Source organism: Nerophis ophidion, linkage group LG05 (assembly GCF_033978795.1).
Source record: "Nerophis ophidion isolate RoL-2023_Sa linkage group LG05, RoL_Noph_v1.0, whole genome shotgun sequence".
Taxonomy (NCBI): Eukaryota; Metazoa; Chordata; class Actinopteri; order Syngnathiformes; family Syngnathidae; genus Nerophis; species Nerophis ophidion.
The window spans coordinates 77,539,486-77,561,139 of record NC_084615.1 but is presented as its reverse complement, the minus strand read 5'-3'; the positions used below and the strand labels follow the sequence as shown (position 1 = coordinate 77,561,139).

At 39.1% G+C, this 21,654-nt stretch overlaps 1 protein-coding gene across 1 annotated transcript in view; it reads left to right on the top strand.

The window, feature by feature from the left end:
• Positions 1-5,602: 5,602 nt before the first annotated feature.
• The window catches only part of reep2 (receptor accessory protein 2), a 30,694-nt gene continuing 14,642 nt past the window's right edge, over positions 5,603-21,654 (top strand). The window contains exons 1-2 of the mRNA XM_061902064.1: positions 5,603-5,866; positions 18,947-19,019. Coding sequence (XP_061758048.1) covers positions 5,835-5,866; positions 18,947-19,019 — 105 coding nt within the window. The 5' untranslated portion in view covers positions 5,603-5,834. The remainder of the gene's footprint in view (positions 5,867-18,946; positions 19,020-21,654) is intronic.

Here is a 21,654-nt window from a genome sequence, read left to right as displayed (position 1 = left end):
TACATATATATGTATATATACACAGTGAGGCGAACAATTATTAGATGCATTGCAGATGTTTCAAGTGTTCCCTCTTACAAAGCATGTTGAAGTCTAATCTTCATAGGAACTCTTCAACGGTGAGTGACAGAATCTAAACCAAAAATCCAGAAAATCACATAGTATGATTCTTAAGTCAATCAGTATTTTATTGCATTGTATTTGATACATCAGGAAAACGACTTAGAATATTTTGTACAGAAACCATGTTTGCAATGACAGAGATGTTTCCTGGGGGCCGGTTCTAATACTAATCAAATATCATCCCAGGGGCCGTAGATAATTCATTATAGGGCCTGCGATCCTTGACTTTGACACCCTTGACACCTATGTTTGCTGTACAGATTTACTTTAGAAAAAATAAGTTTGGGATACTTCTCTTGTTGCCTTATTTGTATTTGACTTTATTAAATGTATGGCTTGAATTGTAATAAACAAAACCAGTTTTAAACAATTCATACATTTATCACAGCTGCTATTATTTGTAGGAATGTAGTTAATCATAGAACTGGCACCCAGTGTTATTAAAAACATGGAAAGAAACGTCACCCCCCCAGGAATCGAACCGAAACGAATTGTACCGTGCACAACAGCTTCATAGATGAAGTATATCTGGCAAATTGATTTGCTCACTAAAATAAGACACTGGATGGCGCGTGGCCTAGTTTTCAGTGTACATCTCCAAAGCAGCATGTGTAAAAGGGGCGTGGGTTACAGCATTCAGGAGTGCAGAAATGTGACCAAATGAATTGAGGTCAAATCATGACACTGGTTAATAATGCATCACAAAGTCATCTAGTAAGAGTCTAGGCCAGACCTGGGCAAATGAAGGCCCGGGGGACACATGCCGCCCGTTAAGCTTTTCATTCTGGCCCGCCAGATATTCACAAATACATTTTTTTAGATCTTTAAGATGGAAACTGTAGCTGCCATTATGATTAAATTAGGCTTTTAAAGTTATTTTGATAGTAGGCTAATGTAGCTGATATAGACACTTACATCATGTGTTGCCTTCATTATGACACTTAAATTAGGCTTTTAAAGTTATTTTGATCGTAGGCTAATATAGACACTTACGTCATGTGTTGCCTTCATTGTAACACTTAAATTAGGCTTTTAAAGTTATTTTGATCGAAGGGTAATATAGACACATCATGTGTTGCCTTCATTATGACACTTAAATTAGGCTTTTAAAGTTATTTTGATCGTAGGCTAATATAGACACTTACATCATGTGTTGCCTTCATTATGACACTTAAATTAGGCTTTTAAAGTTATTTTGATCGTAGGCTAATATAGACACATCATGTGTTGCCTTCATTATGACACTTAAATTAGGCTTTTAAAGTTATTTTAATCGTAGGCTAATATAGATACTTACATCATGTGTTGCCTTCATTATGACACTTAAATTAGGCTTTTAAAGTTATTTTGATCGTAGGCTAATATAGATACTTACATCATGTGTTGCCTTCATTATGACACTTAAATTAGGCTTTTAAAGTTATTTTGATCGTAGGGTAATATAGACACATGTGTTGCCTTCATTATGACACTTAAATTAGGCTTTTAAAGTTATTTTGATCGTAGGCTAATATAGATACTTACATCATGTGTTGCCTTCATTATGACACTTAAATTAGGCTTTTAAAGTTATTTTGATCGTAGGCTAATATAGATACTTACATCATGTGTTGCCTTCATTATGACACTTAAATTAGGCTTTTAAAGTTATTTTGATCGTAGGGTAATATAGACACTTACATCATGTGTTGCCTTCATTGTAACACTTAAATTAGGCTTTTAAAGTTATTTTGATCGAAGGGTAATATAGACACATGTGTTGCCTTCATTATGACACTTAAATTAGGCTTTTAAAGTTATTTTGATCGTAGGCTAATATAGATACTTACATCATGTGTTGCCTTCATTATGACACTTAAATTAGGCTTTTAAAGTTATTTTAATCGTAGGCTAATATAGATACTTACATCATGTGTTGCCTTCATTATGACACTTAAATTAGGCTTTTAAAGTTATTTTGATCGTAGGCTAATATAGATACTTACATCATGTGTTGCCTTCATTATGACACTTAAATTAGGCTTTTAAAGTTATTTTGATCGTAGGGTAATATAGACACATGTGTTGCCTTCATTATGACACTTAAATTAGGCTTTTAAAGTTATTTTGATCGTAGGCTAATATAGATACTTACATCATGTGTTGCCTTCATTATGACACTTAAATTAGGCTTTTAAAGTTATTTTGATCGTAGGCTAATATAGATACTTACATCATGTGTTGCCTTCATTATGACACTTAAATTAGGCTTTTAAAGTTATTTTGATCGTAGGGTAATATAGACACTTACATCATGTGTTGCCTTCATTGTAACACTTAAATTAGGCTTTTAAAGTTATTTTGATCGAAGGGTAATATAGACACATGTGTTGCCTTCATTATGACACTTAAATTAGGCTTTTAAAGTTATTTTGATCGTAGGCTAATATAGATACTTACATCATGTGTTGCCTTCATTATGACACTTAAATTAGGCTTTTAAAGTTATTTTGATCGTAGGCTGATATAGACACTTACATCATGTGTTGCCTTCATTATGACACTTAAATTAGGCTTTTAAAGTTATTTTGATCGTAGGCTAATATAGACACTTACGTCATGTGTTGCCTTCATTGTAACACTTAAATTAGGCTTTTAAAGTTATTTTGTTAGTAGGCTAATGGAGCCGATATGGACACTTACATCATGTGTTGCATTCATTATAGCACTTAAATTATGCTTTTAAAGTAATTTTGATAGTAGGCTAATATGGTTTATATAGACACTTGCATCATGTGTTGCTTTCATTATAACACTTAAATTAGGCTTTTAAAGTTATTTTGATGGAAGGCTAATATAGACACATCATGTGTTGCCTTTATTACAACACTTAAATTAGGCTTTTAAAGTTATTTTGATCGAAGGGTAATATAGACACATGTATTGCCTTCATTTTGACACTTAAATTAGGCTTTTAAAGTTATTTTGATTGTAGGCTAATATAGATACTTACATCATGTGTTGCCTTCATTACGACACTTAAATTAGGCTTTTAAAGTTATTTTGATCGTAGGCTAATATAAACACTTACGTCATGTGTTGCCTTCATTGTAACACTTAAATTAGGCTTTTAAAGTTATTTTGTTAGTAGGCTAATGGAGCCGATATGGACACTTACATCATGTGTTGCATTCATTATAGCACTTAAATTGTGCTTCTAAAGTAATTTTGATGGAAGGCTAATATGGTTTATATAGACACTTGCATCATGTGTTGCTTTCATTATAACACTTAAATTAGGCTTTTAAAGTTATTTTGATGGAAGGCTAATATAGACACATCATGTGTTGCCTTCATTAAAACACTTGAATTAGGCTTTTAAAGTTATTTTGATGGAAGGCTAATATAGACACATCATGTGTTGCCTTCATTAAAACACTTAAATTAGGCTTTTAAAGTTATTTTGATGGAAGGCTAATATAGACACATCATGTGTTGCCTTTATTACAACACTTAAATTAGGCTTTTAAAAGTTATTTTGATAGTAGGCTAATTGAGCTGATATCGCACATCATGTGTTGCCTTCATTACAACACCTAAATTAGGCTTTTAAAGTTATTTTGATCGTAGGCTAATATAGACACTTACGTCATGTGTTGCCTTCATTGTAACACTTAAATTAGGATTTAAAATTTTTTTGATGGTAGGCTTATATAGACACATCATGTTTTGCCTTCATTACAACACCTAAATTAGGCTTTTAAAGTTATGTTGATAGTAGGCTAATAGATACACATATGTGTTGCCTTTACTATAATACTTAAGCTAGGCTTTTAAAGTTATTTTGATTGTAGGCTAATGTAGCTAACATAGACACTTACATCATGTGTTGCCTTCATTACAACACTTAAATTAGGCTTTTAAAGTTATTTTGATAGTAAGCTAATATATACACATATCATGTGTTGCTTTCATTATAAGACTTAAATTAGGCTTTTAAAGTTATTTTGATGGAAGGCTAATATAGACACATAATGATAAATAAATGGGTTGTACTTGTATAGCGCTTTTCTACCTTCAAGGTACTCAAAGCGCTTTGACACTACTTCCACATTTACCCATTCACACACCCATTCACACACTGATGGAGGGAGCTGCCATGCAAGGCGCCAACCAGCAGCCATCAGGAGCAAGGGTGAAGTGTCTTGCTCAGGACACAACGGACGTGACGAGGTTGGTACTAGGTGGGGATTGAACCAGGGACCCTCGAGTTGCGCACGGCCACTCTCCCACCGCGCCACGCCGCCCCATCATGTGTTGCCTTCATTATAACACTTAAATTAGGCTTTTAAAGTTATTTTGATGGAAGGCTAATATAGACACATCATGTGTTGCCTTTATTACAACACTTAAATTAGGCTTTTAAAAGTTATTTTTGATAGTAGGCTAATTGAGCTGATATCGCACATCATGTGTTGCCTTCATTACAACACCTAAATTAGGCTTTTAAAGTTATGTTGATAGTAGGCTAATATAGACACATCATGTGTTGCCTTTACTATAATACTTAAGCTAGGCTTTTAAAGTTATTTTGATTGTAGGCTTGTGGTGAAGAAGGAGCTGAGCCGGAAGGCAAAGCTCTCAATTTACCAGTCGATCTACGTTCCCATCCTCACCTATGGTCATGAGCTTTGGGTCATGACCGAAAGGATAAGATCACGGGTACAAGCGGCCCAAATGAGTTTGGGTCTCTCCCTTAGAGATAGGGTGAGAAGCTCTAAGCTCTGTCATCCGGGAGGAACTCAAAGTAAAGCCGCTGCTCCTCCACATGGAGAGGAGCCAGATGAGGTGGTTCGGGCATCTGGTCAGGATGCCACCCGAACGCCTCCCTAGGGAGGTGTTTAGGGCACGTAGGAGGCCACAGGGAAGACCCAGGACACGTTGGGAAGACTATGTCTCCCGGCTGGCCTGGGAACGCCTCGGGATCCCCCGGGAAGAGCTAGGCGAAGTGGCTGGGGAGAGGGAAGTCTGGGCTTCCCTGCTTAGGCTGCTGCCCCCGCGACCCGACCTCAGATAAGCGGAAGATGATGGATGGATGATTGTAGGCTAATGTAGCTAACATAGACACTTACATCATGTGTTGTCTTCATTATAAGACTTAAATTAGGCTTTGAAAGTTATTCTGATAGTAGGATAGCGGATATAGACACATCATGTTTTGCCTTCATTATAACACTTAAATTAGGCTTTTAGAGTTATTTTGATAGTAGGCTAGTGTGGCTGATATCGACACTTATTTAAGGCTTATAATTTTTTGTCAGCTCCAGACAATTTTTTTTTGGTTCAATTTGGCCCTTGTAACATTTTAGGTTTGCCAACCCCATGACTTAAGAATCCAAGCTGGAACTAGACATAAGATTCCAGTCATGTGTGGTTGCGGCTGAGCGGCAGCAGGACCAGAAAGCAGTGCTGCGGGACCAGAAAGCAGTGCTGCGGGACCAGAAAACAGTGCTGCTGGCCCTTTAAGGCGCGGACGTCCCGGCAGCTCCAACCCACAGACTGCAGCACATCCTCGGCTTGCTGGAGCCTCACAACACCGCACCTGACTCCCACCTTCCACTCCTCCCTGCACCTCGCTTGACCAAGCAGCCGCGTCCAGGAGCGGCATGGGGGACTAGCTGGGCTCCAGCCCGCCTGCAGTGATCCTCGGGGCGGAGACAGGCGGCGTCAAGATGGTGTCGTGGATGATCTCCCGGGTGGTTGTGTGAGTAGCGGGGCTCTTTGGCTTCCCGCGTCTTCTTTCGGCATCTGTCCGTCTGACGCCGCGACACTTTCACTCCTACGCAAACGGTGGGGCAAAAAAAAAAACACGGAAAAGCCGCCATTTATTACTAAAAGGCTAAAAATAACCTCACTAATTGATGTTGCATGCTAGCAGCCCGGGAGCTAACATCTAGCCAGTGACGTCATCACCCGACTGGAGTTGTTAGCTCGCTTTTGTCCAATATTTACACAAAAGTCGCAATAGATACAACTCATGATGACTTAAATTGTCCGCATGAAACCTAACCCTAACCGGACCACATGGGAACATGATGACGAGGCAACATTGATGAAGGAGGTGTGTCATCCATCATGACTTGCAGCAGCTTGACCCATCAAATTAAGCATCTTTTAAACAGCCATCCATCCATTTCCTACCGCTTGTCCGTATATATTCAAGTACTTCTTACACACACACACATATATATATATATATATATGTATATTAGGGCTGGGCAACGATTAAAAATGTTAATCGAAGTTAATCGTCCTATTTCTCCGATTAAACGCGATTAACTGCATTGTATACGCAAAGCCCAATAATGAATTCAAAAGTAGTGTGTAGTGCACCTTTATTGGAATATTCTCCCACATGAACAAAAGCGCCAAAACATTTGTTGTGCAAACACAATTTAAATCAGTCCTTGTTAAACAGTAGCAGTTAAATAGCATATTTGATGAAAATCAACTCCAAAAATGTAAATACAAACATTTAAGCTTATTGCCACTGCCAGGGTATTTAAGTTATCCTGTTTGTTATGGAAAATAAATATAATCTACATACAAATCTCTGAGCCACAATCATAACATCTGAACAGGCAATTTCTGAGGTAACAGCAGAAACATTTTTTTTATTATGTTTAAAAAACCTATATTATAGGTAGTGGGCTGTTTTAGGGAATTTTTGATCAAATTATCCTTACTAGCAATATTAATAATGTTGTGTTTATTCTGCGTAGTGCACTTAAAATAATTATGACCATATCTAGGAATTGATATGATGGGAATTTTCCGATTGTTTGCTTGGTGCTTTGATAAACTGAAGGCATCATATACATGGTACTATATTGTGATGTTATGAGGCAGGGGAAAAAAGAACTACCCTACCCAGCATGCAACAGGAGTGAGGAGCATGTATAGGTTGTGTCGCCATGACGGCATCTTGTATGTTGTGATATGCACGCTCTGAAAGCAAACGTTAAGAACTCAGCCAACACTCCTGGTCTGCATTATTCATAAATAGACAGACAACACATATACTCCGCTGCTTCACAGGCCGCTGGATGTAGCCGGCAAAGTATTCCCATGCTAGCTAGCCGCTCTAGCAAGCACGCCTCATTCAGTCCAAAACGGCCCGATCTATCCACATCCAGAATTGTCTGGCGGTCGTAAGTGATCCCGGAGTGACCACGCTGTAAGCCGGCCATGAAATTTGCAGAATCGTCCGGTATTTTTGCCAAATGTTCCATCTTTACCAAGAGCCCCTCGACGCCGAAGAACATCCGGGCGACGCCATCTTGTTAAGAAAAGGCGTTAACAAAATAAAAGCATGTAAACAACATACGCAAATGTGCGATAAAATAATTGTCGGCGTTAATAGATTGATGAGTTAACTCGTAATTAACGCGTTAATTTGCCCGACCCTAATACATATCTATATATATATATATATATATATATATATATATAGAGTTCACGGTGGCAGAGGGGTTAGTGCAGGGGTGTCAAACTCAAATACAGAGTGGGCCAAAATTTTGAACTGAACAAAGCCGCGGGCCAAGGTTGAACAAATTAACCTTTTAATGGGGACCCAAACAGGTATTGCATTGAATATTAAACAAGCGAGACTTATATAACTTTATAGTGACATGCAAAATCCTGTTTCAAATAATACTAATAATTTAAAAAATAGCAATGGCATATCAAATCAAATTTCAATAGAAATTGAATGCCTCTTTTCTATTTGCAGCCTTCTCGGTAAACGTCAAAATAAACTTTTCCCACAGGCTAATAATAAATTGTTATACTGTAGCATCCAGGGAGTGGTAGTGCCGCAAGGGGTTTTGTGTATTTGTTCGGTTGTGTTTGTTGTGTTCCAGTGCGGATGTTCTCCCGAAATTTGCTTGTCGTTCTCGTTTAGGGTTTGTTCACAGTGTGGCGCATATTTGTAACAGTCTTAAAGTTGTTTGTACGGCCACCCTCAGTGTGACCTGTATGGCTGTTGACCAAGCTTGCATTGCATTAGCTTGTGTGTGTGTGTGTGTGTGTGTGTAAAAGCCACATATATCATGTGACTAGGCCGGCACGCTGTTTCTACGTGGGAAAAGCGGACGTGACGAAAGGTTTTAGAGGACGCTTGAGGCAGTGCCTTTAAGGCACACCCCCAATATTGTTGTCCAGGTGGGAATCGGGGTAGAAAATGGATTGGATGGATGGATGATGAAATGAATAAATTAGTTTTAGGTCTCCTTTTTTGACTGTCACCTCACTTTGTTAAAAAACGCTATGACAGATCGCTTTAAAAACGGAATTTTTACCGAACGAGACACCCAGAATGTACAATATTAACTATGAACGATAAAACACTGAATATTGACAACATATGAACGTCACATCCCCTCTCGATCGACATATTTTACAATCAAGTGAAAGGCAGCAAAAATGCAAGAAACAGCCAAATATGAATGTAAACAAAACAAAAAAAACGACTTAAAATCTGTTATATCACTAATCTTTAGAACTTTGTTGCAAAAATCTTCTTCTGGGTGTCCCCGACACCCACATTTCAGGCTGGCCGCTTTGGAAACGCTCCCCACGCACACAGATTGGTGCCTCGTCTGACATCCTGTGACTTACATTATCATATTAACTAATTAGATTACCATAGTAACCAATTAGATTACCATAGTAAACAACTAGATTACCATAGTAACAAGTATATCATGCAAAAGTGCAGATTCCCACCATTGAAATACTTTGTATTGTTGAAGACTTACGGTTATTTGAAAGCATCACTGTCATCTGTCCAACATATTCACTCCTACGCAACCGATGGAGAAAAAAAAACACGGAAAAGCCGCCATTTATTACTAAAAAGCTAAAAATAACCTCACTAATTGATCTTGCCTGCTAGCAGCCTGGGAGCTAAATGCTAGCCAGTGACGTCATCACCTGACTTGAATTGTTAGCTATCTTGTCTGATTGTTAGTCTTTTCTCCAATATTTACACAAAAGTCGCAATAGATAATACTCAAATTACTTAATTTTGTCCATATGAAACCTAACCCACCACCACATGGTAACATGATGACGAAGCAACATTGATGATGGAGGTGTGTCATCCATCATGACTTGCAACAGCTTGACCCATCAAATTAAGCATCTTTTAAACATGATGAAATGTATACATTAGTTTTAGGTCTCCTGTTTGACTGTCACCACACCTCGCCCTTTTCTACTGAAAGCTATCCTCGGCTGCATTGCTCTTGCAGCAATTGTGCACGGCGCTTTAATATCATGCCTAGAATGAATTATCCTCCTGTGGTTACGCAAGAGAATGAACACATTCACCAAGTTCTACCCCCAACACCGAAGGTAGAAATAAGTAGGGCGTACTGGTTTATAAGGCGCACTGCTGATGAACGGTCTATTTTTTTAAAAAAAATTTCAGATACAAGGTGCACCGGATTAAAGGGCGCATTAAAGGAGTCATATTATTATTATTTTTTGTAAATGTAAAACGTTAAGTTGTGGTCTACATAACATGTAGTGGTGGTTCTTTGGTCAAAATGTTGCATAGATGATGTTTTACAGATCATCTTCAAGTCGCTTCAGAATGCGCCGTTTTGTGGGCGGTTTTATTTACGTGGCTCACCTTCGGTAGTGTCTCCTCCTCGTCATCTTTGTTGTAGCGGTGTAGCGTGCAAGGACAGGAGTGGAAAAAGTGTCAAAAGATGGAGCTAACTGTTTTAATGACAGTCAGACTTTACTTCAATCGATAACGGAGCAGCATCTCGTTATCCGGAAACAACATCACCGGAAATGTGTCCCGTGAAAAACCGTCCGACCGGAACTCTCTAATAACTTAAGTTCCTTTGGTGAATAATGTAAACTCACTACACCGGTATGTTTTAGTGCAGGGGTGCCCACACTTTTTCTGCAGGCGAGCTACTTTTCAATTGACCAACTCGAGGGGATCTACCTCATTTATATATATCATTTATATTTATTTATTTATGAAAGAGACATTTTTGTAAACAAGTTAAATGTGTTTAATGATAATACAAGCATGTGTAACACATATAGATGTCTTTCTTTCACAAAGACAAGAATATAAGTTGGTGTATTACCTGATTCTGATGACTTGCATTGATTGGAATCAGACAGTAATGATGATAACGCCCACATTTTCAAATGGAGGAGAAAAAAAGTTGTCCTTTCTGTACAATACCACATGAAAGTGGTTGGTTTTTGGCATCTAATTCATCCAGCTTCCATACACTTTACAAGAAAAACATTGGCGGCAAATTCCGTAGCTTGCTTGATTGACATTCACGGCACCCGAGGGTCTTGTGAGATGACGCTGGCTGCTGCCAGTTCATTATTATGAAAAAATGACAGAGAGGAAGGCGAGAAACACTTTTTATTTCAACAGACTTTCGCGCCGTCCCTTCCGTCAAAACTCTAAAGGCCGACTGCACATTTCCTATCTTCACAATAAAAGCCCTGCTTCATGCTGCCTGCGCTAACAAAATAAGAGTCTCGGAAAGCTGGCGTGCACAAGTGATGTGCACGCCAGCTTTCTGAGGGATCGCTTGTGCACGCCAGTTTTCTGAGACTCTGTATTTAGTTAGCGCAGGCAGCATGAAGCAGGGCTTTTATTGTGAAGATAGGAAATGTGCAGTCGGCCTTTAGAGTTTTGACGGAAGGTACGGCGCGAGAGTCTGTTGAAATAAAAAGTGTTTCTGGCCTTCCTCTCGGTCATATTTTCATAATAATGATCTTGCAGCAGCCAGCGTCATCTCACAAGACCCTCCGGTACCGTGAATGTCATTGAAGTGACGTCTTGGTGAAGATTGATGATCACTCATTTTTAGGTCTATTTTTTTTAAAAGCCTGGCTGGAGATCGACTGACACACCCCCCGCGGTCGACTGGTAGCTCGCGATCGACGTAATGGGCACCTTTGTTTTAGTGCTTTCATAGTGAGTTTATTGACAGACATAAGTAAGAACTTTACACTACTTTATATTAGAAATTGCAGCAGTGGAGGATGAATGTCCCATAACACGAACATAGAGAAAAATAAGTTTATCAACTACGGTGTCTTTACAAACTACAAAGGCGGACCCGCGCAATTTTTCAGGATTTATGCAGATCCTAAATACAGATCAGCAGGTACCAGAGGGTAAGAAAAGTTGCTTTTGCATAATATTGCGAAGCAAAACGCCAGATATGTCTTACCTTGTACACACACCATAATAATACTGGTATGTTGAAGCACATCAAGCTTAGCAAAGTCATACTAAAATATTTTGATAGATTTTTGAGCGCCGTTTGTAATGTTCTATATTTTCAATGGAACATATAAAATGTTGGTGTTGTTGACTTGAGTCATATTGCCACCATAGTGCAGTCTACACTTATCTTTTATGTTTGACTGCCATCTACTGGTCAGACTTATCGTTACACCATGTACCAAATAAAATAGCTTCGAGGTGAGTAAGCTCAACTAAATTTATTCCTTACATTAGGCGCACCGGGTTATAAGGCGCACTGTCGAGTTTTGAGGGAAAAAAAAGGATTTTAGGTGCGCATTATAGTCCGGAAAATGCGGTATCCATTGTGAGGGTGGAGATGTGAGACATCTGCCGACTCCGTGTGCCGCACACATTGAAGAGACCACACACGTGACTTGACTTCATGCATATTAGGACAGGAGACCTACTTACTGTACAACTGAAGCGTTTGATGGGCTCCGGATGGCAGCAGCTGAGTAGTCCACTTTCTGACGCCGGTTTTCCTCTGCACATCACCGCCTCATCTCTACTTGCCTCGGTTAGGTTTCACATCAAAATAATGGTGTAATCCATGCTGAATGAAACACGGCAAAACAATAATGGCAGAGAATGGGGAGCTCTTCTGTTTAGGTTATAAATGTATGCAAAAGTAGCGTCCAGATTGCTTCAATTTCACTAACAAGCTCTCCTTATGTATTTTTTTCTCCTAAAAATGAATTTGTCAGTCATTTCCGATTATATCTATTAGTTTGTGGGTAATCATGAGCTAACCAACTCCCCATTTCTATCGCGAGACTCGATGTGTGACATCATCCTTAAAGCTGGAGCCTATTCCACCACATAGACCAGGCCTGGGCAATTATTTTGACTCGGAGGGCCAAATTTTGAGAAAAAAATGTGTCTGGGGGGCTGGCATGTCTGATTTTTAGGAGCACTCATACAAAACCTCACAATAATGTCTGATTGAATGCTAAAAACGTTAAGAAGTGAAGTGAATTATATTTATATAGCGCTTTTCTCTAGTGACTCAAAGCGCTTTACATAGTGAAACACAATATCTAAGTTACATTCAAACCAGTAGCAGGTGGGTAAAGTGTCTTGCCCAAGGACACAACGGCAGTGACTAGGATGGCGGAAGCGGGAATCGAACCTGCAACCCTCAAGTTGCTGGCACGGCCACTCTACCAACCGAGCTATGCCGCCCCACAGAAAGAAAATCCTGGAATTCACATTGTAGGAATTAAAAAAAATATATTTGTAAATTATGGTGGAAAATAAGTATTTGGTCCACCATTCAAAGCTCTCACTGATGGAAGGAGGTTTTGGCTCAAAATCTCACGATACATGGCCCCGTTCATTCTTTCCTTAACACGGATCAATCGTCCTGTCCCCTTAGCAGAAAACCAACCCCAAAGCATGATGTTTCCACCCCCATGCTTCACAATAGGTTTGGTGTTCTTGGGATGCAACTCAGTATTCTTCTTCCTCCAAACACGACAAGTTGAGTTTATATCCCATGCTTTGGGGCTGTTTTTCTGCTAAGGGGACAGGACTATTGATCCGTGTTAAGGAAAGAATGAGATTTTGAGCCAAAACCTCCTTCCATCAGTGAGAGCTTTGAATGGTGGACCAAATACTTATTTTCCACCATAACTTACAAATAAATTCTTCAAAATTCCTACAATGTGAATTCCTGGATGTTTTTTTCACATTCTGTCTCTCACAGTTGAAGTGTACCTATGATGATCATCATTTGAAGTGGGAGAACTTGCACAATCGCTGGCTGACTAAATACTATTTTGCCCCACTGAATGTAGGCTGATTTCTTACTTTAGTTGTAGTATTTCAACCTGCAAAAATGCATCTGGCAGGCATATTTGGTATTTCCTTAAAATTCTGTGCGGAAACAACATGATTCGAGATAAAGATGCTACCAAAACACATAATATACAGCATTAAATTGCCTCCAGTCGTCTGTAGCGGACGTCAGTTGGTTGGTGCAGGCCTGCCTACATTGTGCAGCTAAGATTGGGCGTGTCAAAATGTGCTGAAACTCGTTAGAAAACAAACCTAAAATCACTACAGATCCAGAACTATAAAATAAATGCCTATGCTGTCAACATTAGAGGGGCTCTTTAATTAGTTGTAAGAGTCTCCTCTTAGCCTGCTTATGAGCACCAACACATGAAAAATACATCATCTCCCTCTTGAGAGAAGAGGCACTCAAACGATCGCAGTTTTTTAATCCGAGACCTCTTTATTAAAAAACCACACCCTAACCCTCCCACACATCCTTATCGATCACAACCAAAACCAACAGGCAAAACGGTCGCGTTCGAAGCCACTCTAATTCATGACGTCATGTAAGATGACTCCCCTTCCTCCTTACCATGAATTGATTAACGTGGACCTCAATTCCAACAAGTTGAAAAACGTATTGGGGTGTTACCATTTAGTGGTCAATTGTACAGAATATATACTCTACTGTGCAATCCACTAATAAAAGTTACAATCAATCAATCAATCAATGGACGCAGCCCCTCTAACCCCCTCAGTGTACGACAGACCTGGGCAAATAAAGGACCGGGGGACACGTGCGGCCCGTTAAGCTTTTCAATCTGGCTCGCCGGACATTCCCAAATATTTTGTCTAGATGTTTAAGATGGAAAGTGTAGCTGTCATTATGATGTGCACTCATGTTTTTTTAATGACAGTAAGTCTTCAACTATTCCAAGTCTTTCAATGGTTGGAATATGCGCTTTTGGATGATATAGCAGTTACTACGGTCATCTACGTCACAGCAGCTCAGACGAGGCACCAAGCAGTGTGGGCGGGAAGCGTTTCCACAGACGCGGAAGGAGATTTTCACAACAAAGTTCTAAAGCTTAGTGATGGATCAGGTATAGCAGATTGTAGGTGGGTTTATTTTGTACCCTTCGTGTTCATGTTTCACTTTTTGTTGCGTTTCGCTTGATTGTAAAATGTGTCAATCGAAAGAGGGTGTGGCGTTCATATTTTGTCAATATTCAGTGTTTTATCCTTCATAGAAAAAAGTAAAATTCCATTAGGTTTTTTAAGGCGGTCTGTCATAACGTTTTTAGTATTCAATTAGACATTATTTTGAGGTTTTGTATTAGTGTTCTTAGAACTAGATATGGTGGCCCCCAGACACATTTTTTTCTCTAAATGTGGCCCCCCGGGTCAAAATAATTGCCCAGGCCTGGTGTATGACCAACACTTTATGAAATACAAGACTGTGACAAAATAAAGGACTTGTAACAGCACATTATGTTATGCGGAAACATGTAATATATTGTCACCTATTTATATAATTAATCATTATACAATAATCTGCACATTTTGTATCACAAATCTTGAATGCTTTTGTAATAAGGTTTAATACATTTTGTAATAACTTGTTACAAATGTGGGTTCTGCAGTTTATAAAAAATATTTTTTTCCCTCTATCAATTAAGATAATTATTGTGATTTTTTTTTTGTTCTGTCAGAACTATTACAACATTTTCCTAAGGTTTAGTTTATGTAATTGATTGTGCAAAATGTTCATCACAACATTAAAGAAAGTAAAATTATTACAAAATGTATTAAAGTTTATTACACACAGGGTTGGAATTGGAGTTAAATCACCAAAAATGATTCCTAGGTGTGGCCAACGCTGCTGCCCACTGCTCCCCTCACTTCCCAGGGGGTGAACAAGGGGATGAGTCAAACGCAGAAGACACATTTCACCACATCTAGTATGTGTGACAATTATTGGTACTTTACCTTTAACATAGGGCTGGGCGATGTGGCCTTTTATTAATATCTCAATATTTTTGGGCCATATCACGATACACGATATACAGTCTATCGCGATATTTTGTCTTAGCCTTGAATGAACACTTGATGCATATAATCACAGCAGTATGATGATTCTATTTGTCTACATTAAAACATTCTTGTTCATACTGCATTAATATATGCTACTTTTAAACTTTCATGCAGAGAGGGAAATCACAATTAAGTCAATTTAGCAAAAGTGTATTTATTAAACAGTTATTAAGCAGTGGCACAAACATTCATGTCATTTCAAAACAAAGTGCAAGATTGTCAGAGACATTTTAAAGCAAGGTATTAGTGCACTTTTGTGCATGATGTCACTAAGATGACATCAAATCAACACTAAAGTGCACTTTTTGTACAGAACGCCACTACAATAGTTAAAAACATATAAAGTGCACTTTTGTGGATGATGTCACACAAGATATTTCAAAAACTGTCAAATAAAAATGAGCTGTATAATAGGAAATCAAACAGTGTTTGTCCTTCATTCTGTGGTAGGTTCCTGCGGACGTTATCTCATTCTGTTGTTGATTTTTTTTTTTTTCATACGGTGTTGATCTGGAAATTGTTGCTTCGGCATTTTGTTGGTGTGGCATCGAACGGAGATGTTGACATGCAATTTTAAGCACTCTTCATTCTCTAGCGGGTAACTTTTCAAATGATGCTACAAATTAGCAGTGCTGCTACTTTTTGTTGCAGCGCTTTTTCCGCATAATTGTTCAACATCTTCCCGCTTGAAGCCAAACAACCACCAGACGATGGATCCCGTGCTGTTTTTCTTGGGAATTAATTCTTCCTCCATTTGTTACCAGATTCGCACCTTCTCTCTCTCGTATTACCACTCGCAACTCACCGTTAGCATCACAGCTAATGTTACCCATGTAGCTACGTCAATGCTCGAGGAGGGTGTGTGACGTTGCACGCGTGACGTTTGTAAGAAGGTGCGCTTGTTTACGTCTCTGTGAGAAGGAGAGACAAGAAAGAGTGGGAGACGCATGCAGTGTAATGCCCGCAGCTTAAAAGCAACTGTGTGAGAACATATACTCGAACATCACGATATAGTCATTTTCTATATTGCACGGAGACAAACCCGCGATATATCTAGTATATTGATATATATCGCCCAGCCTACTTGAACATTTTAGCAATATCCTAGCCAGGCAACACCCACTTTCCCGAGGTGAACGTTGATCGCATTACATATTGCGCCCTTATTACATAACATCTGCTCTTTCTGTTGTAGTTATAAATATTTAAACAAATATCTCCAATACCGATAAAAGAAGGCGATAATGATATACGTCAAAATGCCAAGTATCGGCGCCACTAGAAATAGACCCTCGTAGTGCCTGCTTTTCCTAATGGAAATGCATCAAATACAGCAAGTAGAGTACCGTGTTTCCTTGAATTGCCGCCGGGGTGCTAATCAATTTAAAACCTCTTCTCACTCCAGTGTTTGCCAAAGGCATGCGGTAAAGGCAAGCATGCGCTAATTATTTTAAAACCTCTTCTCACTCCGGCACTTACCAAAGGCATGCAGTAAAAATTTGAGTGTGATGTAAGGATACCATCATGAAAAGCACATTTAATAAAAAAAAACTTATTCTGGTCTTACCTTTACTTATAAATGAAGTCCATGCCAGCTCCTTCTGATCAAATGTATCGATAACTTGTTTATAGAAGTCTTCCTTATCTTTCTTCAATTTTAAAAGTATCTCTGTCTCGATGGAGATCTTCCTTTATTACCTCCTGCTTCCATTGAAAGTCCAGTTTAGAAAACTGCTATCAGACCGTTGCTATCAGTTAGCTCGGCTCCTCACGTGCGGGTGACGACAGAATTATCCTCGGACAACTCCCCCTCCCGTTCTGCTCTGTGGGCGATCTCTTTATCCCACCGCTGCCACCATGAAGTGTTATTTGGATTATTTAGGACTGAAACATGCTTTATTTCAGCCCGGTTGTTTACATAGCCAGCATAGGAGTAGTGGTGTTACATTCTAAAAGGTCCGTCGTGCACCCCCTGTGTCTTAACCGTTCCCAGCACATATCACGTCACTCGTTGTCACTTCTTCTGCAGCCGAATAGTCGCAAGAAGGACCACTAGCGCCCTCTACCACCAGGTGAGGGGAGTCATTTAATGACTCATATTTGACACACGCAGCTACGGTATATTAATAAAACATAGCTGCTTACTGTTCTTTTTAGCATACCGGTATTAGAATAACTATTCATCTTCTTCCCCTTATTCAATTTCAAATTACCGGTATTGAAATCAGCCTCCTCCATTTAGAAAATCATGACAGGGCAAGTGTCACTCGTGACGTGACGAGTTTGACCCGGCGGTAATACTAAGCATGAGCTAACTATTTTTGCGAAGCGAGTTTGAGTTGAGTTGAGTTGAGTTTGAGTTTATTTGGAACATGCAAGCATACAACATCACAATTTCCAGTTTCTCTTTTCAACATGTTCGAAAAGGAGTAGGGAGAAGCAGAGCTTATTTAATCCTACCCCTTTTCTTTACATAACACTTGCTAAAACTTTTGTTCACTTCCTGTTCTCAATGTATTCACAATGTATACTCCATAAGTAATAAGTAATCACCATACAAATAAATAAATAAATAAATAATTGCTTAAGTAAGTTTTATTCGGTAGGATGAGATAAATCGGATTATTTTGAGAATGAATGGGTGAATAAAATAAGAATGTTTATCATGGTTCTTCTTTTTTGTACTTTGTAAACACTTCCAGTTTGAAGAGTTTCTTGAAGTGGATCATATTAGTACATTGTTTGATTGCTTTGCTTAATCCATTCCATCATTTAATTCCACATCCTGATATACTGAAGGTCTTAAGTGTTGTACGTGCATACAAATGTTTTGAATTACATTTTTCTCTAAGATTATATTTCTCTTCTTTTGTTGAGAAGAATTGTTGTATATTCCTGGGAAGCAGGTTATAGTTTGCTTTGTGTATAATCTTAGCTGTTTGCAATTCCACTAAATCGTGGAATTTCAGTATATTTGAATCAATAAATAAAGGGTTTGTATGTTCTCTATACCCAACATGATGTATTATTCTAACTGATCTTTTTTGTAACACTGTTAGTGAATGAAATGTACTTTTGTAATTATTTCCCCATATTTCTACACAGTAACTCAGATATGTAACACTAGTGAGCAGTAGAGAATATAAAGTGATTAAAGTGACCCGGCAGTAATTCAAGGAAATATGGTATGTCATCATCCAGTGGAAAAAAGGACTCAGACAAGCTTGGAGTCGCACTGGTTTGTCTGCTGTCCCGTACTCGTCCGTCTGCCTCGGTCTCATCACCGCTCGGAGCTCGAAAGCACACCACGAAAATCGCCGCATGTTCCCAATCAACAGGGCTAATCTCACTTCCTGTCTCCATGCATCAGGCCTCTGTGTGTTTTTACGAGCCGCTGGCCACCACCTCCGCACAATAGTCTGATAGTATAGAAAGATACTTGTGTTTGTAGTACTGATAAGGTATGGCTCACTCACTTGTTAAGCAGGAAGTCATTTGTTTGACTCTCAAAGTCCACACCCAGAAGCTATGCTCTTATTTCTTCTGGTCCCCTGACTGAACCAGGCTCCCCTTGATTTTGATGGGGTTTTTTTTTGTTTTGTTTTTTCGCAGCCTCTCCTTCGGGACGCTCTACCCAGCGTACGCGTCATACAAGGCTGTCAAAACGAAGAATGTGAAGGAATATGTGAGTATCACCCCTGGTCACCAAATCCAAACACGTCATCCTCACCCTTCTCTGCTGTTCTATTTTTTTTGGGGGCGGGGTATGTTTTGCCCCAGGATGCTGTCGACTGTGTTTACCACTGGCTTGTGTTGGCCTTTTTCCCAGCAAATCTACAGGGCCACAGATGTTGTGTCCAAGTGGGTGTGGGCCTTCAGACCAATATGAAATGTATTAAAATGACGTAAGCTCCCGATACCACAAAGACTTGTGCTTAGAATCTGCACGCCCTCAGTGTTGGGAAATGTCCGCTCAGCAAGTTCCATTGGAACTAAATGGAAACTTCCACAGACATCAGCTATTATGTAAACCTTCAGACAGAACTTTAGGTACACCTGACCTGACCACATTTTAACTTTAATCGTGCTTAGACACTGATGGAGAGCTTTTAATTCAATTAATACTAATTTAAAAAACACTTTTTTGTATTCTGTTCTTGTCAAGCTAATAAATAACAATTGCTATTGTATTCATCTTTACACTTTTTCAAAAATATGAAGGTAATTGAGTGTATTATAGCCCAGCCAAGGCAACTTTATTTGTATAGCACTTTTTTTTTTAAATGCGCAAAGTGCTGAAAAGCAGTAAAATGACTCCAGAATACAAATACCGTATTTTTCGGACTATAAACCGCAGTTTTTTTCATAGTTTGACAGGGGGTGCGACTTATAGTCAGGCGCGACTTATGTGTGAAGTTATTAACACATTACCGTAAAATATCAAAGAATATTATGTAGATCATTCATGTAAGAGACTAGACGTATAAGATTTCATCGGATTTAGTAATTAAGAGTGACAGATTGTTTTCTAAACATATAGCATGTTCCACATGTTATACCTAATCTGAAATGAGGAGCCTTTTAACCCGTTTTGAAAATGTTCTATTACACTTAGACTTCCTTTTTATTGTCATTCAAATTTGAACTTTACAGTACAAATAAGAACGAAATTTCGTTGCATTGGCTCTTGGTAGTGCAGGATAAAAAATTAAAAAAAAGCAATAAGGTGCAGATATAAATTAATAGATTACTGTACAGATACATACATTGCACTTTTTCCACATGCGTCCATGTTTATGGTTGTATGTTATATTGTCTTTTTTATTCCAGCGAGTTAATCCATTTTGGGGGGAGTTAAAGGGGATAATTTAATTATGATGCGTTCAATAGTCTTACGGCCTGAGGGAAGAAGCTGTTACAGAACCTGGAGGTTCTGCTACGGAGTCTGCGGAACCTCTTCCTAGAGTCCAGCAGTGAAAATAGTCCTTGGTGGGGGTAGGAGGAGTCTTTGCAGATTTTCTGAGCCCTGGTCAGGCAGCGGCTTTATTTACATACTTAATAATATATATCATTATCGCAGGAGGCTGCAATATATATCACAATGTAGATTTTAGGCCATATGCACCTTCCCTAGGCGACCAGTGCTGCAGAGAAGTTCAAATGCTCGGTGAATGTAGTTGAGAATCGTAAACAAATGGGGTCCTCCCTGCTTACCTCATCACTGCACAGGATGAGAATAAGTAAGGAGCGAGGGGGGGTTGGAGCAGCAGCTCTCTGCCTGGCTTGGCGCCTGGATTTGCACGAGAAAACAATGTCATCCTTCCTGGCAGGTTACCATAGCAACCCCTTCTCGGCTCTACTCAAGCAGACGGCAACAGAAGGAACGTGTGCCTGACACCATTTTTAGATCCGATGTTTTTATTTCGGGTCGATCTTGTTCTGTGTCCTATTCACTGAATTTATAGTTATTTTAACTACATGTAGGTAGGGGTGTAACGCTACACAAAAATTTCGGTCCGGTACGTACCTCGGTTCAGAGGTCACAATTCGGTTCATTTTCGGTACAGTAAGAAAACAACAAAATATACATTTTTCCGTTATTTATTTACCAAATTTGTAAACAATGGCTTTATCCTTCTAACATTGGGAACACTATAATAATTCTGCCCACATTAATCCACATTAAACTGCCTCAAATTGTTCCTCAGAATAAATAAAATGACAAAACTTTTCTTCTACATATAAAAAGTGCAACATTAAACAGTTTCAAGTCAACTCATCATGCTTGATTTATTACAGCATTTGGGAAGCCTGTAGTTTATTTGTATTATGTAAATGTTATATTTTTATCAACATGTGATAGCTTGGACCCTGCCATTCAAAGCTTTTCTGTCCGTAAAACACAAACACACACACACCGCAAAATGAGCTATTGTTACGCTAAAGGCTAATTAGCCTTCACCTCAAGCCAGAACTGCGAGCGAGCTGAGCTGCAGTTAAAGTTTCTAGAAGGTCAACGGGCTCATAGTGATGTTAGTAGTAGTTGACTGGGAGGTGTTTATTATCATTTGGGGAGAGTACGCTGCCTTATGCTCACCTGCTAAACACCTATCTGCTCGACCCTGAAGCATTTACTACATGCACTCTGAATACGCACTGCTGATTGGCTGTTACCGCTATATATGTAACCAATCAGATGGTTGTGTGGGTGGGACAATGCTGGGTGCTGAGACCGAGGCAGAAGAAGCAAAGCAGCTTGTTAAGACTTTAGATTAGAAACTCGTTCGGTACACCCTCGTACCGAAACGGTTCAATACAAA